The 20,805-nt window shown below is 41.2% G+C and overlaps 1 protein-coding gene and 1 long non-coding RNA gene across 2 annotated transcripts in view; both read right to left on the reverse strand.

Moving 5' to 3' along the window:
* Window positions 1-3,640, reverse strand: part of LOC306917036 — a 94,056-nt gene extending 90,416 nt beyond the window's left edge. Inside the window, exon 1 of the long non-coding RNA XR_013789095.1 lies at window positions 3,494-3,640. This is a non-coding gene — a long non-coding RNA (uncharacterized lncRNA). The remainder of the gene's footprint in view (window positions 1-3,493) is intronic.
* Window positions 3,641-7,937: 4,297 nt separating this feature from the next.
* On the reverse strand, window positions 7,938-14,803 carry LOC306916965 (uncharacterized protein). The gene is made up of 6 exons (XM_079495068.1): window positions 14,761-14,803; window positions 12,668-13,417; window positions 11,953-12,122; window positions 10,436-10,477; window positions 9,800-9,931; window positions 7,938-8,114 (listed from the first exon to the last, which is right to left on the reverse strand). Exons 2-3 carry the CDS (start codon window positions 13,123-13,125, stop codon window positions 12,110-12,112), a joined length of 471 nt encoding a protein of 156 aa, XP_079351194.1. The 5' UTR covers window positions 13,126-13,417; window positions 14,761-14,803; the 3' UTR covers window positions 7,938-8,114; window positions 9,800-9,931; window positions 10,436-10,477; window positions 11,953-12,109.
* Between the last annotated feature and the right edge of the window lie 6,002 nt (window positions 14,804-20,805).

The raw sequence follows: 20,805 nt of genomic DNA on the forward strand, positions 1-20,805 counted from the left end.
TCAAGGTTGTGTTCCAGGACTCAGACTTGAGTGTCCAATAAGAGTCACCGGTTTGGGGCGACAACCTGGTAAAGGTAAAGAAAAAGAATCAGAGTCATTCTTTAGGATTTTGATGCAAACTACGTAACTGTTGATGAAACAAACTTTCAAATCAGAACATTATATAATTGTGGTGGGAGAACCGAAGCAGGTATTTAGATCATTTATCTGTGTAAATGAGGTATTTATCACAGTAATATGTTATTCAGGTATATCTGTGCATCTGGTGTACTACAGATGCACAGTAGGTGTTGATGCATTGATGCGTCTGGTATTAGGGTTAGTATTGGATTAGTTTGCATTCACGTGTATCTCTTTTACCTAGCAGCTTAAGGCACACTTTCTCAGCCATGTGTTCAGTGAGGTTTTGTCACTCCCCCTAATGTCAAATACTCTGGTGTCAAATGGTAAATGGTGCATTTATATAGCACCTTTATCCAAGGTGCTTTACAGAGATTGTGCATTACATTCACCCATTCATACACCGATGGCAGCGGAAACCATGCAAGGCACCAACTAGCACATCGGGAGCAATTAGGGGTTCAGTGTCTTGCTCAAGGACACTTCGACAGTAACTCTGGGGGAGCCCGGGTTCGAACTGGCAACCTTACGGTTACCATCCAGACACTCTACCCCTGAGCCACCGCCGCCGGTGTCAGAGGAAGATATCTCGTAGATAAGAACAGGCTGCGGTTTGCCAGGACCAACTCAGCATGGTGCATTTAGAACTGGGGAGCATCCTGGAGGCCAGAAAATAGAGCAGGTGGTGTGTGTGTGTGTGTGTGTGTGTGTGTGTGTGTGTGTGTGTGTGTGTGTGTGTGTGTGTGTGTGTGTGTGTGTGTGTGTGTGTGTGTGTGTGTGTGTGTGTGTGTGTGTGTGTGTGTGTGTGTGTGTGTGTGTGTGTGTGTGTGTGTGTGTGTTTTATTTTAATATTAAGAAGTATTCAAAAAAGTTTAGTCTGTGAAATGAAGTCCCCTCACATCTATATATAAATTACACCCTGCACATAATTCTACATTCACTCAAACTCTGGGCTCTGACTGGGGAGTGGGGAGGGAGTCTGAGATGGGTGGGCTCTGAGTCTGTGTGAAAGAAAATAAGCCACATAAAAAGGTTATGTACAGCCTATGGACAATCAAAATCAGATGGAAATATTACATTTTTATGTGGTGACATAATTCAACTTTATGTTGATACCGCACACTGATTATCAAGAAAATGAAAACATGGCACTTCATGTCAAAAAGGTTGCCAACCCCTGTCTACACTACAGTAGGCTATGTTTCCTGTAACCTGTTAAACCCTTACTGCTCCTCTGGCGCTGAATTAATAGCAGCCACTGCTCCTAATAGTTAGGATATGGTAGGTTAAATGCAGAGATCAACCCCTTATGATGAATTCCTGTTCTGTCTATAGAAGTGTCTATTTGTACGTCTCTAAATGTTTTGATGATTTGAACATGGTGGACCCTATTGGAAACAAGTGTAATGCTTAATTGGGTCGTCCACTCACAGTTAACAGCCTTTGTATTGAGTTTGTGCTTGAAATGTACTGTAATTCTGCAAACTGTTAATAAATTCTTCAATCAATCAATCAATTTCCCATTTCCACTCTGGACCTCTTCGGGCACATTTGTTTCAGCTACCACAAAAACAGATTATATTTTGAGAGTAAGGTTTATATTATATTTTACACTAGTATTTTGGCGATGTAATGAGAGCATTATTGTCTCCACCAGGCCGAAGGCATGGGGAGAGAGTATGTTTTGCACTCCGTCCGTGTGTGTGTGTGTGTGTGTGTGTGTGTGTGTGTGTGTGCGTCCGTCCGTCCTTCCTTCCTTCCGTCTGTCTGTTACCAGCTAATCTCCGGCACCGTTGGCCCGATCCATGCCAAACTTTGCACACACACTCTCTGGATGCCAACGACGCCACCATGAGGCCGATTTAGGCAAAACACATTTCTGTAGATTACTCGTACACATTTTATCCATACATCACACAATTCTGTATACACTATCTCCATAGTCATGTGATCAACACGGATCTGCACCATTTCCCATCTTCCTTCCTGATTGGCTAAGATTCGCTTCCAAAGCTCACATGATTGGTCCGTTTCGAACAAAATGCCACAAATCACAAACACAGTGTGCAATTTCTGTGAAATTATACACGCACATTTCCACTAGGCTGAGGACGACATGACACAATTTATTTTCCAAACCAACCTCATGGTGGCGCTATAACAGGGCAATTCCTGTTTTTACCTATAACTGCATCGATCTGTGTACAACTTTGTATGCGCACTCCCTAGAGGCCATGGAAAAACATTTTCCCTGCATCCCTCCACATCTGCCGGTTATAGCGCCACCATGAGGCCGATTTCTGCAAAACACATTGTTTATATTAGTCGCACAGATTTCATCCAAATCTCATGCAAATCGGTATACATGATCTCTGTAGTCATGTGATCAAGACGAGTCTGTTTGATTTCTCAGATTCTACACTGATTGCCTTCCAAAGTCTTCAGGAATGGCCCGTTTTGTACAAAATGCTGCACATGTCCTGCTCATCCAGAATTCTATCCTCAGAGATGCTATGAGTGATCTGGCTCTGCATTTCCTCAACAAAATGAAGAAAACAAACATGTTTATATCACTCCTAAACATTTTGCCAAACATCACACACACTCCTATCCTCCTGGTGGAGACCTGTGCCCGGAAGGGCACTTTTTCTAGTTTATTTCTCATGCTACAACTTTCCTCCCCTCACTTTAATGACTCCAATTTGGTCACAATGCCTTCTACTATTGGGACACTAGGGGGAGTAAAGTGCTGCTAAAGAATATCCCCTCTTTATTTTAGATGATTTCCAAAGGGAAACACTGAACCAGATAACAGATGTTTAAAACCACAGTGATTTATAAGTCTATGAAACAACTTTCCACCCAACATGAGACCAATATTACATAATTTACATGAGGCATTCATGATCCTCCATCAAAACCACCATCTTCACTTCTTTGGTTCAGCCAGAGCCCTGCAGAGCCTAGGGCAGTGTGTGTGTGTGTGTGTGTGTGTGTGTGTGTGTGTGTGTGTGTGTGTGTGTGTGTGTGTGTGTGTGTGTGTGTGTGTGTGCGCGAGTGCGATTGAAGTATTTATTAACAGTTTGCAGAATGGGTACATTTCACATGAAAGCACAACTCAATACAAATACTGTTACTGTGGACGACACACTGATAAAGCATTACACTTGTTTACAACAGGTTCCACCATTTTCAATTCATCAAAATGTGTGTGTGTGTGTGTGTGTGTGTGTGTGTGTGTGTGTGTGTGTGTGTGTGTGTGTGTGTGTGTGTGTGTGTGTGTGTGTGTGTGTGTGTGTGTGTGTGTGTGTGCGTGCGTTCCGTGCGTGCGTGCGCGTAGTCTGCACGGAACTCAGATGGCCAGTACACTCACGGTTGCCAGAGAAAGTAGAAACAAGAAACTCATCGGGATTCGGGCCAGGGTGATCATGATCCGGCCTCATCTAGCAACTAAGAGAATCCAGAAGCTCAAGTCCAGTACATTCTTCAGAACAGTGCAGCTAGGATCCATTCCTGATGAAAGTTCAGAAACATGATGATACACCTTCCTACCTCCTACACCCAGTCCCATACCATACATTATAGCCTACTCCAATAACTCCATTCGGCATTCGCTACCCTGGCTTCCCGTCTCCTACAGTACAAGCAAAGGTCGCGTCTCCCTCCTTCATTTGTGGAGACTCCGAGACTGGAGACTGCAGAGTGCATCCACACAGCAACAATGCCCCCTCCTCCGTGTCACTCCTCAAACCCCCGACCTCCACCCGCCCCCTTCACACTGACAAAACTCCCATGACGAAGCTCTACTCCTCGGCTGGGGAATGCGGCCCTCGCAGCCATCTCTTATCTGAGAGCCCTGCTATACTGCCAGTGCCAGTCCGTTGACGCTTTTAAAAGCGGTGTACTGTAAAACAACACAAGAAAGATGAAAGATGCATTTGTAAATGGTAAATGGTGCATTTATATAGCGCCTTTATCCAAGGCGATTTACATTTATTATTATTATTATTATTATTATTATTATTATTATTATTATTATTATTCATGTATAAATCCAACGCTATTTGTATTTTTAATACAACTCTACTCTGATTCCATTTCTGAGCAAAACGATAACCACCCGTTGCCTGGCGACGAATCTAACCAATCAGGGTGCGATCAACCGGCCGGGGTATGGGATCACCAGAGCCATAGAAGCTCTGAGCCCATGCTCTGAGCGAACCTAGTCTGGCTGAACTATGGTGATTTACTTGAATGTGCAGGTTGTATGACACAAAATACATTAATAAGGAAGAGGTGTTACACCAACTTTTATAAATATGAATGTGATTTAGGGATGTGATTCTACTGAAGCACTGAACACTGAACTACTGAACACAATGATCTGCTGGTCAGACTAGGTCAGGGGTGGGCAACTTTGATGATGGAGAGGGCCACTATATTTCCACACTCACTCCAGAGGGCCGCATTGCATATTACTGCCGTAGCAAAAATAGCCGATCTACAAGCTCAAAAGCTTGTAGATCAGCTATTTTTGCTATATTTGAATTGAAATACTGAATAATATTTAGCTTTTTTTTAATTAGAAACCTTTTTTATTGATTTTCAAATGGATTTAGTTTTAGTTATGATAACTTTATGAACTAAATACAAATTGTACACAAAAAGACAATACTACTAATACTAGTCGTTAAGTATAATTAAAGCAGGTCATGTTTGCATGTTTGGAATTGCAACAGCTGAAATCAATACTATATCAGTATTCTGATATTAACCTGCGGGCCGCATTAAGTGAAGGTGGGGGCCGCATGTGGCCCACGGGCCGCCAGTTGCCCACCCCTGGACTAGGTCAATACATGTATATAATCTGTTAATACCACTTTTATACATATTGTTATAAATTATCTTAACTTTGTTGATGTTTGAATTATAAAATAAAATTGTTGCGTTTTATTCACGTCTGTCTTTCCATTCTTTGTATTTGTATGAAAGATATTTTATACAAATATATTATTTTATTTACCAATGCACCCTCAATTAAATATCTCAGTGAACATATTTTAATGGTAGTCAGATAAGTGTTCATAATTATCTTTATTATATTCATTTAAAATGGCCGGTGTATTAAAAGGAGTCGGTTGGTTGTATAGGAAAACGTTACGACTACATTTTACAATTGGCCCCAATAACTACCTACAGTGTAAGATGTGGTCCTTTTAGGTCAATTTTACACTCAGATCTCAACAGACTTGACTGCATCCAATACTGCATCCACACAATGTAGGTTTCTTGCAAGCAACATAAAGAAACTAGATAGATTATCTAATTTCAGACATACTACCAATCTGTTCACACTGTTAGACATGAGGTTGAGGTTCATATCGTACCTGATTTATTTCAAATAGTCTCCTATAACTACAACCTACAGTATACATTGTGTCTCAATAGCAGCTTCATAATCTTTCCATCCTAGTAGTCTCAAACTGGCATTCAAACGAAAAATCACACTCGTGTGAAGCGAGGGGCGCTCTTATCATCATACATCATCACATTCCGGGCAATAAATTGGCGTCCTCACTTTTTAAGCCCTCGGCCAATCAAATCACAACTATGGGGTGCACACCACACACAGAGCTGGGCATAGGAGCAAAAATAGTGAAAATGTTTCAACTCAAATATTTGCTCATAACATGCAATGTGTTGTGATCTTGTAGCTCCCCATTAGGGACACCTTATGTTTAGTGACATAACTCCATGAGTAGGAATAACATTGTGTTGGTTGTAAATAATATTAGCAGTTATATTTATTTTCTTCTTCAGTTACTATAATCCATGATGTAGTATTCCTTATTATACTTTTAATATAGTACAAGTTATTATTAGCACTGCAGTAGTATCACTAGTATTATACTGTATACTTTTTAATATATTTTTGGGGGCATTTTATGCCTTTATTGATAAATATACAGTTGACTGACAGGAAATTAATTTCATGATAATGATAATGAATTTATGTATACATCACTTTCCCAAACAAAGTTACAAAGAATACTTTATTGGCAGTTTAAAAAGTGCTTTACATACCGTATGCAGGAGCAGCAAATAACAATACAGGTTAAAACAGCATACATAAAATCAACACATGAAAACAATTAAAAAGCAGATATCAAAGCTGAAGGAGGCCGAACCAAAGATAGGTTTTTACAAGTGAAGACACTTGTTATTTTGCTAGCCTCAGCTCCACAGGCAGGGCATTCAAAAGCGTGGCGAGAGATGGGGGGTGACACGCAGCAAAGGGATCGGGACTCGAACCCCCGACACACTGTAAGGCTGGATTAGCAGCCCAGGTGCCCAGACAGCTACGACAGCCGTCTGGGCCTATATTTTTGAAGAAATGTATCCATTTTGATAATAAAATATATCTACATTAAATGTACTTGTAATTGAAATAAGTCTACATCAAACCTCTTCGCCAAACATAGACAATGTATTGCGACTCGTTGTGAGCTTGTAGATCTGTTCCTCCCAGAATATCGATGCTGGGGTTAAAGACTTCAAGTGGTTTCATTATACTGTCCATGAAACTGACCATGATACATACTGACTATAATACTACTCCCCATGATACTAGCATGATATCATGTGAGTGCATTATGCAGACTGATGATCAAGTTCAGTTTCACTTTTTCACAACTTTTCAACTATAGTCTCACCTCATAGCCTAGTAGCCAAAAAGTGAACACTCATTCTCACTCACTCAACAAAAAAACACTCATTGGGCTTAAAACGGCCATGCCCACTTGCCGACTGCATTGGCCGTTTTTAGCCCAATGAGTCTTTTTTTGCAAAACTAATGCTTGGAATGGATTCAGCATCATGAAAACCCCCTAGTTTGACATGTCACATGCTACATAAAGCATGATGAAATTTTGAATATTTTGCCTTCTATAGGTTGTTTAATGGTATGTTCACATATTATGCCAATTATGAAAATTGCTCAACATATGCAAGTTAGCATCCGGCAGTTTCTACATGCTGGGGATCCATACTAAACATTTCTAACATAAAACCTTGGTGTACTCAACATGTCCGGGTTCACAATGGGGCTCTATGGGCTGGCTACTAGACTATCACCTCCCTACCTACACAAATGCTTCATAGAATATCCGTTTTCCTGTATAGTATCCATTTCAACCAATATTTGTAGAATTTATCCAAACAGAGTCAGAGAAAATGTGAGTTTCTCCCCTTCGTATACGTTTTGTACAGGATTGACAGCTTCTTGTGCCTTTTTCTCTTCAGGTGGGCCTTTATATGCTTAGGGTCTATAGATAGCGCACCTGCAGATTTCATTCTGCTGTCACAGAGTTTACAGTAGATGGCAAAGACTGTTCCCTCATGACAAAGTTCCACAAGATAGCCACACTTTCCATTCTCTTCAAGAATGGAGTCCTCCTTGTCAGCAGTGGGCACTGTGGGGTTGTCTTTGTCTTTGTCGGGTGACTCCTAGGAACAGATAACAAAGACACGTCAAGCTGGACAGCAGTTCAAATTAAACCAAATCTACAAGAGCAGCTGACCAGTTTAAGTAAGTTTGAAACACTTTTACAGGATACAATCATGTTTCATATTGCTAGTGTAGTGGCAAAAAGCAATACATTCCAAATTAAGTAGTAGTACAGCATGGTGACTATGGCCTGCAGAATACAAACTGAGGCCTGGTAACAGATACAATAGATACAACCATTCCCGATTTTGCACAAATTGTTCTTTTTCTATGTGGCCTAATGCATACCAAACTGGGGTTACAGTACCTTGAATGAATCCAGAGAGGCAGTCCGCCAGGGAGGCAGCCAGCGAGGGCCCCACACATGGCATTTTTTGTCTGGCCTTGATTCGAAGTACAGGCGATTTCCCTGGACGATACACGGACACCTACGGTAGTGACTCTTGGTGCTCATGACCGCACGAACTGACAACATCTCACAGATGATCTGGAATGAGGGAGGGATTGTTTTCGTCAATGAATACCAAGGGTCCAACAGTTACTACTGGCACTAAAGAGTTTCATATAATTGAAACAATGCAATTAGACGATCTACATTCTACAAGCTCACATGCATTGTGAGTTGGGCTTTTCCTTTTTTATAAATTGCGTGACACTGCTGAACAACAAAAGTATAAAATGGGTTTTAAGTGGTTAATCAGTAGATTTACATGATCAAATTAAAATAAATCAGATCAGGTACTTCTGGTGAGCATCACAATAGAACACAAGTTGAATAGTTGAACACTCCGTATTTCTTCTCCTGGAATGTGTTGTTTTGGACATGTATTTGTGTAACACTGTTGTTGTTTATTCCTATCGTATTTTCTATCGCCACTGTCTGGCAGAAACCAGCGAACTCAATTTTTCAGGTTTTTCATACATTAGTGCTATTGAACACCCTTTATGTCTGTGTGTTGGTTCAAAAAAAGTCCACTTGAGCTGGATGTTTTATCATTTCCTAAAAAATTAACATTATGAAGTTAGGAGGTTTCTGCCCGACAGCAGATATGTTGTGCAGCACTTTGGTCAACCCTGGTTTTTAAATGTGCTCTAGAAATAAAATTGACTTGACTGGTTGACACGCCGAACTTAATGAAGTCAAGTACATTTTTATGTTTATGTTGCACGCTGTTGGAATACGCTCGAGTGAAATTCCACCACACAGTTTAGTCCGTATAGCTCAAGACGGGACCCCCAGAGGTCCAGAGGGTTCTCAGCTAAATGATTGATAGTTAAAACCAAATGAACCCTTATGCTCCGTTCACACTGGCAGATACAAAGATGCTGTGTATAGCTTTATATCTTTCGTATCTGCCACTGTGAACACAGCATGACAAGTCTGGTGGTCAAAGGAACATTTTTACACTCTAACTGGGCCCTACTGGGCCGACCCGAGGCTTTCGCCGAAACTGACAACTTTAATTATGTTTGAGATATATCATTGCTGATGTCATTGCTGTGTTTTGAATGAATGTATGGGACCCGAATGGAAACAAGACCGCAAGGTCTTTCTTCGGTGCTATCCTTTTGGACCATTTGTGCTTGACTGTACCCCTGTACTGTTTGTTTGCATTTTATTGTCTAATAAAATTATCAATCAATCGTACCAGAACACAGAAGTTGACTGGCAGTCATTGCTATTTATATGTTGTTATATCACTACACAATGTTAGTTACTTTGAAGTTTGAACAGGTGGAAAACTTTAGTTAAACTTGCAGAGTGACACATTATTTGACCTGGGTTTCATCTTCTGATAGTTACTTTAATGTTGACATGAAATACAAATCCGGTTTAGTGTTTCATTAGCACGATCGTGACAAAGTAGCACATGTTTATAAACCACAGTAACATCACTGACAAATCCTTGGTATCTTCAAGCGACCGATACAACCTTTCTCTGCTGTTTGGAAAATCCTGGTGATGCAAAAAATTTGAATTCCCGGCCGCCTTCTCGTCCCACGGACCGATGGTTGGGAACCCCAGCTATACCTAACCTATAAACCTTTCAGTACCAAAGCCTACTTATAGGGTAGGGGCATATGGGCTAATCAAATAAAAAATAAATATCCTTTTCGTGAGGCATGGAGAATGTGCTCTAACACATGCAACCACAATGTTGTTGTTCTCACCATGCTGCGATTGAGAAGAACCAGGGTGTTGTGGACCTTTCCGATTCGCTCGACCAATGTCTGGACCTCTGAGGGGGCGCTGGGCGTGTTAGGAACATGTCTGATCACCAACAGACGATTCCAGTGTACATTCTGCAAGACATTCCATCATCAATTAACTACATGGAATCCCTATTGTGGGTATGGACTCATGACATGGTTAATCGAACTATACAATAGATTACTTGTTTGGCAAGGATCGTAGTGAATTTGTAATTCTCATAGTTGCCTTATAGTGTGATTACAATGCACTACAGGTGGTCAATGGTTGTTTTAAGAAAATTAATTAAATTGTGCGGTTCTTGCCATTATTGTTACGTTTTGATTCTGTACCAAGTTATTGTTATCGTCTTCCCAAAAATAACAGATCCACAGTACAAGCTGTCACAGAGTCACGACAATGCATTGATTTGATAGCTTGTAGATCTATTTTTACATGCATGATGGTGTATAAATTAATCTGTTGAAATGTATGTATTTTATGGACTTTTGGGTCAACTTTAGTTGTTATTAACTGTGCTATACAAGTAAAGATGATTTGACAGTAAGTCTGCCATTAAGCTAGGAAAGCTCAGGAGGAAAGACAAAAATACTTACCACTGTGTCTTTAGATGGATTCAGAAGGTTGTACAGTGCCACCTGTAGGACAGTTAGATTATTGTCAGGGTTGGCATTTATAGGAGGACAGCACACCATTGAAGGAAACATTGGGAAGGAAACAAGACTAAAATATAATAAGTTATCGCCCAAAAAGACAAACTCCAAAAGCATATATAGGCTATAGAATAAATAAAATACTAAATATAAATATTAAAAAGAAAACAGACAAAAATGATATCAATTCTGCACCAAAAAAACAATAGCACCTGACGGACAAACACCACAAGTCATTTATTATCAATTTCTCTCACACACACACACACACACACACACACACACACACACACACACACACACACACACACACACACACACACACACACACACACACACACACACACACACACACACACACACACACACACACACACACACACACACACACACACACACACACTCGTGATGTCACGATGCGTGACCATATATGGAGGCATGGGGTGACGGACAGACGGGAAATGCACGTTTTCATAGTAAATGCGACCTGCAGTCGCAATAGCGAAAATAAATCAATAAAATAAAAGTATTTACACTGTGCAATTTTGTTTCCAAAGCCTAAAAGGTTAACAGAAATGTCATATGTTCAATGGGAAAAAAATAAAAATAAAATACAATTAAATCGGTATTCACAATTATCTGTATAGAAATTGATGGTCAAGTGACATTGCATGGTCGTGACAGCCCTATTATGCTGCAGCCGTTACTGTAAAAGGATTGGGGCACCATTTGGTGAAATGATATAATATTGCAGATATTATTTGCACATACACCCAATACAAAACTGTCTCAATGGTTGAAATGAAACCTGACTGTCTAAAGATTGAATTATTATCTTGAGAAATGTGAAGACAATTTTCAGTATGACCAGTAATCCTCCCCACGCTTGTCCTGAACAGTCACGATTCATACGATTTGATACCACCGTGCTTAACAAATCTGTTGAGCTTATCTAAATACAACAGTTGATTATGGAATATAATAACATCTTGTGCAGTAAAGCCTTGAGAGAACACAAGGCTTTATCAGAATGGTCTGTCCAGCACTAATTGGTGAATGCTGACGAGTGCCAATTGGAAACAAATGTTTTCAGTTAACATTCAAACCATAACCACATGGGCGGGAACCCCTTTTGGTGTTTTAAGCATTATGTTATACTTTAGCTATTGAAAAATAGCAGATCTACAAGCTCATAGTGCGGCACCGAGTGCCGCGCTACAAAAATGTGGCGCAAATCTTTGAGCGTATTTAACTCAAATCTTTGCTTCTGGGGGGAGGTCCCTGGAACAACATATTTTCAGATGGGGGTCAGTGGCAAATTACATATAATCTTGGGGGTCCACATAGAAACATGGGTTTTTCAGAAAACTGTTAGGATTTAGAAGGCATTTGTAGAATGGTCCTCGGGTCTAAATGGGTTAAAACCCTTCCCAATGTGTGTGTGACACCTTCACACCCACCTTTCCTAACTGCGTAGCCAGGATGATGTCAGTGGGAGCTCCAAACGGCTTGCACAGTTTGATGACATCTCTCTCAGTTCGACCACCCTCAGGAAGCCCAGTGATCAAAACCGTGGATCTTAAACTAAATTCCTCTTCTGATGTTTCCTTCTCAAGTTCAGGCCTGTTTCCTGTAAGAGAAAACACACAGCTGTCCTGCTAAATGTCTTGTTTATCTTTTCTACCTTTTCCGTTTACCTTTTCAAGACATGCGTTTTTTTTTTTTAAATCGCTACCCCCGTCGATCGACAACACGGACACCTGTATTCACGGGGGAACAAAATATTCCATTTGAAGCTTGCGTTCCGGAGGAATTTTTCAATGCGATTGTGTTCTTGAATACATTTTACAATTTGCACACATCTACTTTTAGTTGCAAATGCGAGTGAAATGGTCAGTGTCGAGATCTGACTATGTTCATTTCCATTACGCTTCTGGGTAAAGAGGCTCTCAGGTTGACCTACAGTATATTGAATCAAGTATTTAATGTTTTATTCTCTCCATTGGTTTCGGCATCATCTTACCTGAATCCTCACCACCTATGGCATTATAATGAAATAGACTGTAGTTGTACCTGATATGAAACGTGAAGACACAAACACAAAGTAGTTTTTTATCTCTGATGTGTTTTGTTAAGAGATGGGGCGAATGAGAGGGGACAACACATCTAACTTACCCTTTACCGACAGGCGACAGTCGTTTGTTCTTTTGAACCTCACTGCTTGACCTGCAGTAATCCAGGTCTACATGCTCGTTTGGTTCAAAGGGTTGCAGGCGAGTATGACGCCTTTCAGGCATGCTCTCTCCAACACTGCTGTCATCAGCAGTGGCGGAGAGATGTGCGTAGTCAAGATGACCGTAGTCAAGATGACCGTAGTCAAGATGACTGTAGTCAATGACTTTTCCTGCAGTCTGTAGAACACTGTGGAACCTGGGCACATCTTGGTTCATGTTTGGCCGGTTCATAAGGTCCACGGTAGCCATGGCTGATACCAGCTCGTCAGGCAGATGGTTAGGAGGAGGGTATTTGAAACGATCTTGCTGCTGCTGTTGATTTGGCTGCTGTTGGTGATGAGTAGACATATTGGAGGAAAGCTGTGGTGGCCCCTGTTGCTGGCTGTGGTGGTGATGCATTGTGTTGCAATGTTTAACCCCACTCCTACACTTCTCAGCACGCACTGTGTACTGAGATGTTTCTGGGTCACGAGGAGACAACAATCACACTGCCGCTGTCACGCTGGGTGCCAACAGTTTCTGCTGCTGGAGCAGTAAGTTGCTGGAGGTCGAGCTGGGCCTGAGCTTCAATCTGCAGTGGACCAACTGCAGAGCACCAGCTGCAGGTCCAAAGAGGCAATGCGTGGTGGTGGTGCCAAATGTTCTGCTGCTCTGGTCCAAGTGGAAGAGGTGAACAAGACTGATTGTCTTTCTGTGAGATGGAAGACAGAAATATTAGATTAACCCATTTAGTCCTATACGTTGTTTTACCTTTAATGACGTCAATGATAAAAAAAAATGCCTTCGGCCTGGTGGAGACAAAGATGGAGTATGTCCTATCGGCTCAAAATGGTTCAGGAGTCCGACACAAGTTTTGGAGAAGACAAGACACACAGTTAAATCAATCTCATGGATTTCTACAAAGCTATATTTTGGCTGAACAGTCTCCTTCCTCCCCCCCCTTATCTGCCTTCGTCTAGCCTATTATGTTTACATTCTCGACCAGGACACTCCGACCAGACATGATCATAACACTGCACTAGTAATAATGAACTGAATCAGCTTAAAGTCATACAGAAGAAGCGCTGAAATAGGAATAGAAATAATCATTAATCAATCACTAATAAACTGGAATAAATTTGAATTTCGGTTTACACATGTCAATGTGGATGCTGTGAAAGGAGGCGAAATAAACTATCCTTTATCAATGTAAACAGTTACACATGAATGCAAGGCAACTTCTCTTCCCTGCTAAATACCATTTTGTCTACTTTATTTTGTCTCACATTCATTGTGATTCACAAGTACCTCTATTTTATACAGCACAGATACAAACTTTACCTTTTCATCACATAATATTGTTGTGGAACTCCTCTGCCCAACAGGCTGCTTCTTCTTCTACTTTCCGGCAGGCTGTACACTTTAGTGTACTGCTGCCCTCGACAGGCCAGGGTTTGTTTTACCTTACACTTTCAAATACCCAACATACAGCTACACTTTAGAATGAAACGGTAAAATGGAGAAATCTCAACACTGCTCTTACAATACCCCTGGTGTAAATTCTGCCTCAAGGGAATACGTTGAGACCTTGATCTGTCAATTCCTCACATATCTGCTGCATCTAATTTCTGTACTTATCACATGAGTCCTGTTTCACTGTCTCCATCTGTCCACACTGACAAGAGTCCATCTGGATGCTTGCCTATGATGTTCAAGCAGCTGGCTAGACCACAGTGTCCCAGTCTCAGCCTGGTTGTAACAATGTCATCCCTTATCCCAGAGTTCATTATACACTTCTAGAGATAGATTGTTGTACAGTAAAATACAGCCTGCCCCTTTCCTCAACTGCCCACTCTTTTTTTCCACTGGATCTCTAGTTGTCCTCCCCCCTCTCTCTCTCTCTCGGTCGTCCTCAGACGAGCCCTCCATGGATGTTCCAGCAAGCAATATTTACATTCAGGGTTCGATTTGCTTGGGGGATGGGGAGGACGATCCATGTCTCCTTTTGATAAACCCAGCTCTGACATGCAACACTCATTCGGACAATGTGAATACCTGCAGCATGGCACTATTGTCGTAGAGATCTGGAATGTTCTTGACTCCTCCAGATGCACAAGCCATTGAGAGCCACACTCATCATGCCTCCTCCTGTCAGTGAGTGCTTCAAGTTGTTGACGTCTCGTTTATACCTGATTTATACTTCGTCGTATGACAGTGTTACAAAGATAAACAGAGAGAAAGACAAAGAGGGAGAAACCACAAACAGGTCAGCCAGTCAGCAACAGGGTAGAAATATGATTCAGAGCATGCAGGGCACATTGATCTTTGAATTGGAAGTATGAATTTATCAACAGTTTCTCTACTGTCATATAATAGCTAAGCTATGTAAAACAACTCTTTTACAAAGCAGCTGAGGGTACACCTTCTCAGCCATGTATTCAGTGAGGTTTTGTGGCATCTCCCATTCTCCCCTGTGACTTCAACTTACAGTATACTCTGGTCTGGTGTCAGAGGAAGATGTCTGGTAGATAGAACCAGGACCAACTCGGCATAGAGGACTTTGAACTGGGGAGCATCCTTGGGGCCAAATAATAGAGCAGGTGGTTTGTGTCTACATTTGTATGTACAGTGTATATAGCCTACAGGCAGTGTTCATAAACAAATTAAAATACTTTGAGTAAAATGCAGCTTTACCTTCATGAGGCATCCAACAAAGTGAGAAGAGGTCTGAGCCTTTCCAGACACAAGGCTCTTTCTGAATTAGCCACCACAGTGAGTGCAGAATGCATTTTCTAGAGAAGACAGAAGGCAAGGTCAGAACAAGAAATCATCACATCACAGGTGCAAACAAGTAATGAAGTGGGTGACATTTATTTTTTCTGCAAGCTCCATCTTCAAGGTCAAGCACTTATGTCAATCAACTGCATTCTGTGTTTACTTCTTGCCTGGAGATGTCTATCATGCTGCTGCAATGCCTGGTAGGGATTCTAGGGAATAGGACTTATTTTACTCTGCTCTGTAGCTCTTTACATACCTACAGACTATAGGTATGTAAATGGTAAAATGGTGCATTTATATAGCGCCTTTATCCAAGGCGCTTTACATAGATTGTGCATTACATTCACCAATTCATACACCAATGGCGGAGGAAACCATGCAGGGCACCAACCTGCACATTGGGAGCAATCAGGGGTTCAGCGTCTTGCTCAAGGACACTTCGACACTGACTCTGGGGGAGCCCTGAGCCCGGGAGCGAACTGGTAACCTCATGGTTCCCATCTAGCTGCTCTACTGGCCCACTGCCGCCCCATAGCCCCATATAGGCCTATATGTAAAGTCATTTTGCAAAGTTTCAAATTCATCCATCCTTATATTGATTCTTTGAATATGCATGCCTAAAGAGGCTGACCTGCCCTTTGGTGTTGCCTTGGACAGTGGACATGCAGTGGACAGTGGAAAGATTGAAAACACACAAAAACGAATTTCACCCACTGTAAAAATCTGTGATGTGATGTGACAATACATACGGTTCTGAACTAGCCTAATACTGCTGTACAGAGTAGACAACATTATTGTATTGCTGAATGGACATGGTCATTCTCTGGCCGAACGGATAGCGGCGCGGTCTAGATACCGGAAGGTTCCCAGTTCGAACCAGCCGTCCGACACGTTCAAATTACCACCGCTGAAATGCCCTTGAACAAGGCATCAACCACTACGATGAAATGTGTTCTATGAGCAGGGCCTGGCTGGAAACAAGTTCTTGAGCTTAGCCCAGATACCCTGGGTAAATATAGATTTCATATAGACACCAGTCCACCACATCACACTCAAGACTCAACAACCGTTTGCATTTTGACAGACACGCAATATAAATATCTAGATTTAAAACGAAGCTCAGATATTGTAGATATGCGAGTTCGTAAGTGCTTAGTTGTAAACAAACAAACTGTGCCTGCAAGCTAACGTTACTAGCTAGCTAGCTAGCAGGCTAACATGTTCATTCACATCATGCATTTAGTGATTTAAATCATAGAGTTTAATACACACTATATCCTAGAGGGCGTGTTAAATAAATGTCCACCAGAACACAGTAACGACATTATATCTAAATAGACTGTACCTGATATGAAACGCTGATTGGTTGCGTGTGTTTAAACCTGAACGACGATCAGCTGTTTGGATGGAGCGGCGTCAAGCGTGGTGGGCGTGTCGCGCATGTGACTTGAACCTGCTTGTGACGTTCACCGTTGCGTTCGGAACGCACAGCCAATCAAAAAATAAACACGTTAGCGAACTTTTCGTGTGACTTTTCGAAGTTGGAGAGGATAAAATCCGGTGCCTGCAGGCAGCTCGTCAGTTGCTGATGATGGTGTTGATGATGATGGAGTGCAACACACTGAAGCAGCTCTCCTCTGGAGACGTTGAGGAGTTCTTCAACAGGGATACATTTTTCCAGTTAGACCTGCGGGAGTTTGAGTACTTCAAGGACGCTGAGAACTTCCATTTCCAGCAGCAGCCAGATGAATCGGAGGAATCAGCCGTTGCCTACAGTGAAGAGCAACGGTCGTCTTTTGGTCGTCAGCCTGAGCACAACCACACGGTCAACGAAGAGAAGAAGTCGGCCAGGAAGTTAACGTTCATCATGGGTGAACTGTTACAAACGGAGAGAGCCTACATCAGAGACCTGCGTGAGTGCCTGGAGACATACATGTTGGAGATGACCTGCGGTGGAGAGGAGGACATACCTGCTGGCATCCTCAACAAGGAACACATTGTCTTCGGCAACATCAAGGAGATCTGTGACTTTCACAGCAACATTTTCATGGATGAGTTGGTCAACTGTCAGCTACCAGGAGATGTGGGACAGTGCTTTGTGACATGGGCTGAAAGGTTCAGCATGTATGTGAGTTACTGCAAGAACAAACCTGCCTCCAGTCATCTTATTCTGGAACACGCTGGAAGCTACTTTGACCACATCCAGCAGAAACATGGCCTGGGCCCAGTCAGTTCTATTGACTCCTACCTCCTTAAGCCAGTACAAAGAATCACCAAGTACCAGCTCCTCCTGAAGGACTTACTGTCTTGCTGTGCGGAGGGAGAGAGAGGAGAGATTAAGGCTGCTTTGGAGGTGATGCTGAGTTTTCCCAAGAAGGCAAATGATGCCATGAACATTGCGCTGTTGGTGGGTTGTGATGAGGACCTGGATGTCCAGGGGGACTTGATACTTCACGACCGTTTCCAGGTGTGGAACCCAAAGTCTATCATCCACAAAGCTCGCATGTCTCTCAACCGGAAGGCTCAGTACCACCACCTGTTCCTGTTTGAGAAGTTGCTGGTCTTCAGCAAGGAGATCAAAGACTCTGCTGGCAGAACCACATACCAGTACAAAAATAAAGTACTGACATCGGACCTATGGGTGACAGAGAACATTGATGGGGGCCCCGGTACATTTCTTCTGTGGGCAGGAAAGCCCCCCTTTCACAAGACTGTACTTCAGGCATCCAGTGTGAAGGCCAAACAGAAGTGGATGAAGACCATCTGGGAGGTGTCACCACTTCACTTGCCAGGATGGCTATTGGCAGAAGAAACACCAGCACTGTCCCACCCCACCAGGAACAGTACAAGACAGATAGACAATATACCCAGCCATCCAGGTCAGAAACTTTTTGGAAACATACTGTGGAAATGGCTGACCAGCCGCAGTAGCCGCATTTACTATGACTGACCTTTATCCTGAAAGGTGACACGATTGGTGGACACTAGGGACATATGGGCACCTCAAGGTAAAATTGGCTATTTTGTCCAAAATATTGAACAATTTCTGATAATGTCTGATAATGATGCAAAGTACATGTTCACATCATATACTTTACCTTACTAAAGACCACTTTTCATTATTCTTTTTACATTTTGGACAAAATAGCCAATTTTACATCGAGGTTCCCAGATCCCTGGTGCCAACCTATCCTGTATCTGACTGAAACACTGAATTGTTATATTATTGTATATATTGTATATATTTATTACCTTATTATTGTATTACGGTATGCCTATGCTCTTATTACCTGTGATTAATATTGTTTTCCATCATATTATAGTTTATTAATGTTATCCTGTAATCAATTGAAGAGATATTTCACTTTAAAATTAAATAAAACATATACGTAAAGAATAAATGAAAAAGTAATGGAAAGAATCATGACCCGCTCACTCATTAGAACGCCTGCCCGTCTAATGTGTTAGGGGGTTGTGATTTTTCAATTATGTTTTTCATTTTTTCTTTAAATATATTTTTTACATTTAATGTTTATTTTATTTGAAAGTGAAATATCCCTTTAATTAAGTGTTATTGTATATAGTTGTGTGTGTGTGTGTGTGTGTGTGTGTGTGTGTGTGTGTGTGTGTGTGTGTGTGTGTGTGTGTGTGTGTGTGTGTGTGTGTGTGTGTGTGTGTGTGTGTGTGTGTGTGTGTCTGTGTAAATAAACCAAGTTCAGTGAACTTGCCAGACTACACCCTAAAATCTTGAATCTTAATTGAACTCAACCTATAGGGGTACATTTGCAAGTGTATGACCCAGAGGGTCCTGTTACATGTAGCTAAAGCAATCACATGGGTTATCATTTCTGTAGTGCAGTAGTGGAAGAAGCACTCAGATTCTTTATTGGAGTTAAAGTAGTAATGTTGAGGTACTCTGTTACAGGTAGAAGCCCTGTAATCATAATTTGACTTGGCATCAATAGCAGCTCTACAAGCACACACAACATTATGAGGTGCTGGGAACTTCTACATCAGCTATTTTTTGAAAAGGGCTTAATTGAGTATGTTTTGTCTTTATAATTTAAATCTTCAGAGAAACTAGTAAAGCCGTTTGAAATAATTGTAGTGGGATTAAAAAGGGTACAATATTTGCCTCTGAGATGTACTAGAATAGAAGTATAAAGTGTCAAAAATACTAAAATAGAAATACTCTGGTTAAGTAAAAGTACCTCAACATTGTACTGAAGTACAGTACTAAATGTGTACTTACTTAGTTACTTTCCACCACTTCTGTAGTGTACTAAATAACCAGCCACAGTTTGTCTCAGAAGGTTTCAGCTACTGTGAAAGAGTAATTTTTTTTATGTGGCTGAGGCTTGTTCTACCCAAGCCTCAGCCACATATTAAAAGCATAACATTGACTACAGCAGTATAGAGGGTATGGCGCATGCTTAAAGTGAATGGCACATCGAGTGGCAAAGCAACATGCAAAGTGAGTTTAACATTGTTTAACGCAATCAGATAGCCTTTAGGCCTTTTCTGTTTGGAAGTAGAAAGTAGTTTTTTGCCACTCAGTAGGCATTCCTGCGTAACTTCCGGGTGTGATGATGATGTCACGCACATACCCTCTATTAAAATAATAGATGTAGTTACGGTTAAGCTACATTTGGAATAATATTTCCATTTAATGCACATCTGTTTACATGAATTAGTCTAGAACTGAAAAAAAGGAAAAAGGAAACGGTTACAACATGTTGATAAAAGAAATCTCCAACTTATTGGCTTATTTCTCATTCACAATTTATTATTTACAACTTGTTGAGCGCAATACATTGTGGTGTATTTCGACTATTCAACATTGACTAGTATGGTGTAATTTTAACAAAACAGTGTATTAACAGTTTTATTAAACATCAATCAGCATCAATCAAAACTAAGTACATATAATAATATTATAATATAAATATGGCTACTGTGAAAAAAGGTCTATTGGCGAACATCTTTAACTTACAAGGACTTAAAACTACCAAAAAATAAACACTATAAAATATATATCATAAAATGTATATAATGGCTTGTAGACTTTTGCAAAGCACCCCATGCTGGCTAAAGTGTGGAAATGTTTCAGAGGAATCAGATTCTCAACTGTCACATGCCAAAACAAAAACTAGCGTTTCACAGGGGTTGAACGATTGAGGTTGTTGTCTGACTTATCTCTCAAAGAGAACTTCTCAGTACTTGAGTTCAGAATAGATGAGGGGGACATGGCTGTGAAAGCATGGTACAGGTCCAGGATGGCTCCACTCTGGTAAGGCTCAAGGTTTTGTGTTCCAGGACTCA

Source organism: Electrona antarctica (assembly GCF_951216825.1).
Source record: "Electrona antarctica genome assembly, chromosome: 24".
Taxonomy (NCBI): Eukaryota; Metazoa; Chordata; class Actinopteri; order Myctophiformes; family Myctophidae; genus Electrona; species Electrona antarctica.